Below are 8,633 nucleotides of genomic sequence, written 5' to 3' on the forward strand. Positions count from 1 at the left end.
CCTGAACCAGCCATCCATAACTAGTCCAAACCAGAAATAGTCCTACACAATTCTCACACTCAAAGAACAGAACCTGCCATACACAATCTTCACAAACCTGAACCAGCCCTTTACAACTATTCCAAACCAGAAACAGTCCTACATAATTCTCAAAGAACAGAACCAGCCATACACAATTCTCACACTTAAAGAACAAAACCAGCCATACACAATTCTCACACTCAAAGAACAGAACCAGCCATACACAATTCTCACAAACCAAAACCATCCTGTTCCATTGAAATTGATCTAAATCCTTCCAAGTTTGCTATCATTCCAAGCTCTTCAGATGTTCCCACAAACACTCATCCTATGATTACAAGAGCCAAATCTGTTGCTCTTAACAAAACGACATTACTAGCCGATGCCTCCATAATGCCTGAACCCAGCACTGTCCAAAAAGCCTTTTCTAGCAGTGAGTGGAAATCAGTTATGCAAGTAGAATATGATGCTCTAATTGCCAACCATACCTAGACCCTTGTCCCATTTTCCTCGGAAATGAATGTTGTAGGGAATAAGTGGGTCTTTAGGACAAAGTTCAATGCCAATGGGTCCCTCCAAAAGTATATGGCAATGCTTGTGCCAAACGTTTTCAACAAACCCCTGGCCTCGACTATTTTGAAACCTTTAGCCTAGTAATGAAGCCTTCCACAATACGAAATATCCTTACCTTAGCAGAGACAAAAAAATTGGGATATCCAACAGGTGGATGTAAACAATGCTTTCCTCAATGGCACACTAAATGAAGTGGTTTATATGACTCAACCTTTTGGTTTTGAAGATGCCACACAACCAACTTCAGTTTGCAAGTTAAATAAAGCCCTTTATGGACTTAAGCAGGCTCCAAGGGTCTGGTTTGACAAGCTTAAACAGGCTCTTCTGTAGAAAGGTTTCATTAACTTTGTATCATATTTGAGCCTGTTCATCCTTCATCAAAATGGTCAAGTTGTTTACATTTTAGTTTAAGTTGATGACATATTGTTAACTGGTTCAGATCTGTCCTATATAAAACAATTAGTGCAGGAGCTTAATGACCAATTTGCACTCAAGACACTTGGTTCAATCCATTATTTTTTGGGGCTGGAAGCAACAAGGACAACCACTTGTTTACATTTAAAACAGTCCAAATATGCTACTGATTTGCTTGCCAAGACAAATATGTTAGAAGCCAATGCATGTGCTACTCCTATGGCTACTAGTGCAAGACTGTTTTCAGGAGATAGTGAATTATTCTCTAATCCCAACCTATTTAGGAGTACTATAGGAGCTTTATAGAATTTAACTTTAACTAGACCAGATCTGAGCTTTACGGTTAATAAGTTAAGTCAATTCTTACAAGCTTCTACCATCCTTCATTGGTAAGCTTCCAAAAGAGTCCTACGGTATATTCAGGGTACTAAAGACCATGGGCTGAAAGTCACTCATGTTGTCTCTCTTCAAATTGAATGTTATGCTGATGCTGATTGGGGAAGTAATATAGAAGATAGGAGGTCAACTAGTGGATATTGTGTGTTCCTAGGTCCTAACTTAATCAAATGGAGCTCTATAAAACAAAAAGTAGTAGCTATTTCCTCTACTAAACCCGAGTATAGGGAACTTGCACACACAGCCATTGAAATTGCTTGGCTGAATAGTGTGTTTACTAAATTAGGACCATCCTTCAACAAACTCCAGTCATATGGTGTGACAATATGATTGCTGGAGCCTTGGCCTCAAATCCGATCTTCCATGCTCGTACCAATCACATAGAAATTGACACTCACTATATTCGTGAACAAGTATTGGCTCATAAAATTGATGTTCAGTATGTACCTTCTAAGTTGCAAATTGCAGACATACTCAGTAAGCCCATTTCTGTTGCTCAATTTGAAGAACTAAAGGCAAAGCTAACTATTAAATCTGACTATTAAATCTGCCACAATAAAAATGTTGATTAAATATTTATAATGCTTCTTTTCTTTGATTGACATCTAATGAAGAACTGTAGTATTAGCTACAATGAAGCAATGAGCTACTGTGTTACAGAAAGCAGTGATTAAGCTACTATTGTTTAAGGCAGTGAAACAGTGATTAATTCATGTTGGCACTATGTGGTGGTTCATTGATGTGTTACAGCTACTGTTGTCTAAAGCAGTGAAGTAGTGATTAATTCATGTTGGCCCTATGTGGTGGTTCATTGATGTGTTACAACTACTGTTGTCTAAAGAAATGAAGCAATGATTAATTCATGTTGGCACTATGTCGTGGTTCATTAATGTGCTACAGTTTGTAAGTTACTGATATGCTCAAAAGTTTTCTTAGAATGTCAACCATTGTAGTAGTTTGAGAAGTTTCAAAAGAAGAAGATTTTATGTTTCAGCAAATTTAAGAATGTCTACAGAATTAATGTTTCAGCAAATTGAAAGAATGTTTACAGAATTAGAGTTACAGAGCAGAATTTCATACTTGCCTAATGTCTATAGATTTTGAGTTATAGAGCAGAATTTCAGTCTTTCCTAATGTCTACAGATTTTGAGTTACAGAACAAAAATAGAATTTCAATCAGTCAGAATTTCAGTCTTGCCTCTCTGAATTTTAGTCAGAATTTCAGTCTTGCCTCCTTTTTGTTTGTCAGCTAAAGCTACAAGGTTGTTCAGTTTGAGGGGGGCTGTTAGCTACAAGCTGAATTGGCAAGCTCAAGCTACAAAGTAGTTCAGCTTGAGGGGGGCTGTCAGTAAGACAAACCTAGGCCAAGTCTAAAACACTATGGTTTTAGACTTTAGTTTCAGTTTTACCAAAACTGTGTCGTTTTGACCAGTTTCCTTTTCTTCTCTATTATTTGTAGAACTCCAACTGAACTTCTCTGCATATATAATGAGAAGTCAGCCATATTTTGATTCTTAAGCTCTGTCAATATAAAGTTCTGTTAATACCAATTTTCATTCTCTTTCTTTCTCCCCAATTCTTTCTTTAAGCTTCAACACCTTTACTTTCAAAATTCCACAGCTACAAGTCCAAAGTTTTATATCTTGATGCCCGTATTGTTTTAGTAAATAACGTAGATTATATAAAATATTAAGTGTTTTATTGAAGCATACTGAAGCATCAACGAATGAAGACTTAACAAATACTAGCTCCAATTCGACGAAATGTTCTATTAGTTAGATGATGTTAGTTACTGTAATTAGTTAGTCTGTTCCGTTAGTTAATAACAGTTAGAAGTTAGTTAATCTAGCTCAGCTTCTTAGCTGTGATGAGTAAGTTAGAGTTGGTTACTAACAAACATGTTGTATATAAGAACTAACTACTGTAATTTTCTCATCAATTTTCTGTAATCTTTGATTCTTAAATAAGAAATATTTTCATTTCAGAATTAGTTTTCTCATGGTATCAGAGGTTCATCTTTCCACCATAATCTGAAGCAAAGTTTCTTCCTTCTAAATCCATTACGCTTCTGCATTCATGATGAATATTCCAACAAATGAAGATCCTATCAACTTTTCTAGTCCTTACTATCTGCACCCCAACGAGAACCCTGCTGCTGTATTAGTTTCTCCAGTTCTCAATGGCCCTAATTACCATTCCTGGATGCGAGCTATGAAAGTGTCTTTATTGTCAAAGAACAAGTTGAAGTTTGTGGATGGCACAATTAAAGCACCTTCCAGTACCGATTCTCTATTTCCAGTTTGGGAGAGATGCAATACAATGGTATTATCTTAGCTCACTCATTCACTCTCTCCATCAATGACTAATAGCATATTATGGATTGATAAAGCGTATGATGTATGGACTGACGTTCATGAAAGATTTTCACAAGGGGATATCTTTAGAATATCGGATTTGCAAGAAGAAATCTATAGTTTTAAACAAGGAGATAAAGATGTAACTGATTACTTTACTGAGTTAAAGGTTCTTTGGGATGAATTAATGATCTTTAGGCCTTTTCCTTCATGTACATGTTCTACTCCTTGTTCTTGCAGGATCTTGAATACTTTTAAAACCTATCAGAATAGTGATTATATGATAAGGTTTCTTAAGGGTTTGAATGATTCATTTTCTGTTGTAAGATCACAAATCATGCTTATGGATCCCTTGCATTCCATAAACAAGGCTTTTTCTTTAGTTGTTCAACAAGAAAGACAATTGAGTTTGGGAGTTGCCAAGGTGTTTGTAAATAAATCTGATCAAGAAAATTTTTAGTTTCCTTCAAAATCTCAGCAACAATTTCAACAGCCAAATTTTCAATCTTTAAAGTCACAACAAAGCATAAAGTTCAATACTCAATCTTTTGGCCATCAAGGTGGTGGAGATAATCGTTTGTGTACATACTGTGGTAAGACGAGGCACACAATAGAAACATGCTATAAAAAGCATGGTTACCCTCCACGATACAAACCTAGGAATTCTACTACCCATAATGTTGTTGTTAAAGAAGAAAATAATAGTGTTGAAGGTCTGCAATTGAATTATGATGTGCCAGCTACAAACCAAGAAAAGTCTGGTCCTAATGTTTCTCTTACTCCATAACAATACCAATAGATCTTAGCTTTGCTACAATCAGCAAGTTTTGGTCAACTTTCACACATTACCAACCAAGTTGTGTCACAACCCCATCAGCCAACATTAACCCCTCATTTTTCTTCCACATCAGGTACTCATTTAGCTTTATCATGTACCTCTAAATCACCATTATAGATAGTGGATAGAGGAGTCACTGATCACATTACACATTCCTTGTCTTGTTTTGATACTTATAAACAAATTAAACTGATCTTGGTCACCTTACCAAATGGCTCGAAAATCACTGCACAATATGTTGGAACAGTTTGTCTTATTTAACAACTCATTCTCACAGAGGTCTTATATTTACCTTAGTTTTCTTTCAAACTTATCTCTATAACCAAACTCACATCATCATTGAATTGTTGCTTAATTTTTCAAAGCTCATGTTGCTTAATTCATATCTAACTATATGGAAGACAATTGGTTCAGCTAAGTTGCTTGATGGCCTGTATGCAATGTTTAAGTCTTACAGTTCCAGTGTTATGCCACCTGCTAAGATCACATTACCTTCTCCAGCTTCAATAGTTTCAACTACTACATTTTTTTATCTTTGGCATCATTGCCTTGGTTATATGTTAGACTCTAGAATGAAACTTTTGTCTCCTTGTATTCCTAATCTCCAATTTCATAATAATGAAGCTTGTACTGTTTGTCATTTGGAAAAATAGAAGAAGTTACCCTTTCCTGTTATTAATAGTAAAACAGTTAAATGTTTTGATCTGATTCATGCAGACATTTGGGGTCCTTTCTCAATATGTTCCATTCATGGTCATAGATTTTTCTTAACAATTGTTGATGATTACTCTCGATACATATGGATCTTCTTACTTAAACAAAAATCAGAAGTTAGTAATCTGATTCAATCCTCTTTCTTCCTTGTTGAAACTCAGTTCTCTAGCAAAATTAAAGCCATTCGTACAAACAATGGTTCTGAGTTTGCCATGCCTATTTTCTATGCTTCCAAAGGATTTCATTATCAAACCTCTTGTGTTGAGACACCACAACAAAATGGTGTGGTGGAAAGGAAGCACCAACACTTGTTGAATGCTGCACGTTCTCTATTATTTCAATCTAATTTACCCAAACTATACGGAATTATGTTGTTCTTCTTGCCATTCATTTGATCAATAGGCTTCCTACTCCATTGTTGCAAAAACAGGTCCCCATTTAAATTGCTCTATAACACTACCCCAGATTATAACTCTTTAAAAACTTTTGGTTGCCTTTGCTTTGCTTCCACTTTATTAGCTCATAGAACCAAATTTGATTTCAGAGCTAGGAAGTGCCTTTTCTTAGTTTTCCATCTGGCACCAAAGGCTTTATCCTCCTGGACTTAAATTCTAAAGAAATATTTGCCTCTCGTAATGTCTTATTCTATGAGTCCATTTTCCCATTTGTTGTTAGTAATCAATCTTCCATTCCATTACCACAGGATAAACCTTTACCAAATTTTGATCCTATTTTATCTTCAACACAATCTAGCCATTTGACAAATTTAGACAATACTTCTGATCAAACCACCACTTTGCCAAACACTAATGGTGATTTAGCTCATTCAAAAAATTCTCTTCCTTCTTCTAATCACCCTGTCACCAGATTATCTCAAACATATCGTAAGCCTCCTTCTTACCTGTATGATTATCATTTCAACCTGGCCACAACAGTTGAATCCACCAATTCCCAGTCAGGTATTCTTTACCCTTTGTCTTCTGTACTATCATATTCATCTTTGTCACCTAAACACTTACATTATACCCTTGCTATTTCCATAACTATTGAACCAAAGACTTATAATCAAGCCATCAAAAATGACTGTTGGAGACAAGCCATGCAAACTGAAATTCATGCAAACTGAAATTCATGCTTTAGAACAAAATAATATTTGGACCCTCACTGATCTCCTTCTTGGAAAAACTCCCATTGGCTGTAAATGTGTTTATCAAATTAAACGAAAGGTAGATGGCACAATTGAGCGTTACAAAGCTCGTTTAGTTGCCAAAGGCTATACCCAAATTGAAGGTATACACTACTTTGACACATTCTCCCCTGTTGCTAAACTTACCACTATCAGACTGCTTCTTGCATTGGTTGCTTCCTCAAATTAGCATCTGAAACAGCGCGACGTAAATAATGCTTTCCTTCATGGTGATTTATCTGAAGAAGTTTACATGATCTTGCCTTTAGGTTTCAGTTCTTCTCATCCCAATCAGGTTTGTCATCTTCAAAAGTCCCTTCATGGACTCAAATAGGCTAGTCGCCAATGGTTCTCAAAGCTTACTTCAACTTATTGTCTTTCGGCTACACTCAATCCTCCTCTGATCATTCTCTTTTTTTCAAACACTATAATGATTCCATTACTGCTCTCTTGGTATATGTCAATGATGTCATCTTAGCAGGAAATAATCTTCAGGAAATTGATCATGTGAAGGCTTACCTTGATGCTGCCTTCAAAATAAAAGACCTTCATGATCTCAAATTTTTCCTTGGATTGGAAGTAGCATGTTCCAAGCATGGCATTACCTTATATCAGTGCAAATATGCCCTTGATATTTTATCGGATGCTGGCTATCTAGCTTGTAAACCTACAACCACACCAATGGACTCTTTTGTTAAATTGTCTAACATTGTTGGTGATTTTCTTTCAGATCCTACTTATTACAGAAGGTTGGTTGGTCGTCTGCTCTATTTGACCTCTACCAGACTTGACTTATCTTTTGCTGTTCAGCAATTAAGTCAGTTTCTTGACAAGCCTACTTCAGCTCATCTTCAAGCTGCCAATCGTGTTCTTTGTTATGTTAAAAGTTGTCCAGCTTATGGCTTGTTCTTCCTTGCATCCTCTAATCTTACATTGAAAGCATTTAGTGATAGTGATTGGGCTAGATGCCCTGCTACTCGCAAATCTATTACAGGTTTTTATGTATTTCTTGGCTCATCTCTAATAAGCTAGCGTTCTAAGAAACAAACAACAGTTTCCGAATCATCTTCCGAAGTTCAGTATCGTGCTCTTGCTTCTACGACATGTGAACTTCAGTGGCTGCATTACTTACTTCAGGATCTTCATGTTCTTCATTCGCATCCTGCATTGCTTTTCTATGACAACAAATCTGCACTTTAGATTGCTGCCAATCCTATATTTTATGAGCCTACCAAGCACATAGAAATTGATTTTCATATTGTAAGACAGAAGGTTCAATTGGGTCTCATTCATCTCATGCCTTGTTCTTCCTCTGATCAGTTAGCCGATTTACTCACTAAGGCTCTTTCTCTTGCACCATTTCGAGCTAATTTGTCCAAGCTGGGAATGTTAAGTATCCATTCTCTAGCTTGCGGAGGGATATTGAAGCATACTGAAGCATCAACGAATGAAGACTTAACAAATACTAGCTCCAATTCTATTAAATTAATGTTCTATTTGTTAGATGATGTGAGTTACTGTAATTAGTTAGTTTGTTTCATTTGTTAATAACAGTTAGAAGTTAGTTAATCCAGCTCAGCTTCTTAGCTATGATGAGTAAGTTAGAGTTGGTTACTAACAAACATGCTGTATATAAGAACTAACTACTGTGATTTTCTCATCAATTTTTTGTAATCTTTGATTCTTGAATAAGAAATATTTTCATTTCAGAATTAGTTTTCTCATGTTTCATAATTTATACTCTAAAAGAATATCATTTGTAATGTAAAAGAGGTGCTGGTAGGGACTTATAAACATAAGGAGGAGGAGGTGAAGGAGATGGTGGAGGTGGTGACTTGTAATCATACAGTAGTAAAGGGGATGCTTTTTGAGGAGAAGGCCATTTATAGTAATAAGGAAGTGGAGGTGACTTGCGCGGCAGTGGTGGTGGAGGGCACATGTAATAGTAACGAGGCGAAGGTGGAAAAGGTGGTGGAGGAGACTTGTAATGGTATGAGTTTGTCCATTTTGGCTGTACTCCAATCTCTTCAAACAAAAAAGATTAATCAAAGGACTAGTTTTGAATGAGAACAACAAAGAATGGAGCTCTTTATATAGTGATATATCTTCAAGCTTTAGACCAATTGTTTACTTGTAA

At 36.1% G+C, this 8,633-nt stretch overlaps 1 protein-coding gene across 1 annotated transcript; it reads left to right on the top strand.

Annotated features, from left to right (window-relative positions):
* Positions 1 to 6,841: 6,841 nt before the first annotated feature.
* On the top strand, positions 6,842 to 7,696 carry LOC116140053 (uncharacterized mitochondrial protein AtMg00810-like). The gene is made up of 2 exons (XM_031425689.1): positions 6,842 to 7,490; positions 7,551 to 7,696. Exons 1-2 carry the CDS (start codon positions 6,842 to 6,844, stop codon positions 7,694 to 7,696), a joined length of 795 nt encoding a protein of 264 aa, XP_031281549.1.
* Positions 7,697 to 8,633: the final 937 nt, after the last annotated feature.

Source organism: Pistacia vera, unplaced genomic scaffold, assembly GCF_008641045.1.
Source record: "Pistacia vera cultivar Batoury unplaced genomic scaffold, PisVer_v2 Contig361, whole genome shotgun sequence".
Taxonomy (NCBI): Eukaryota; Viridiplantae; Streptophyta; class Magnoliopsida; order Sapindales; family Anacardiaceae; genus Pistacia; species Pistacia vera.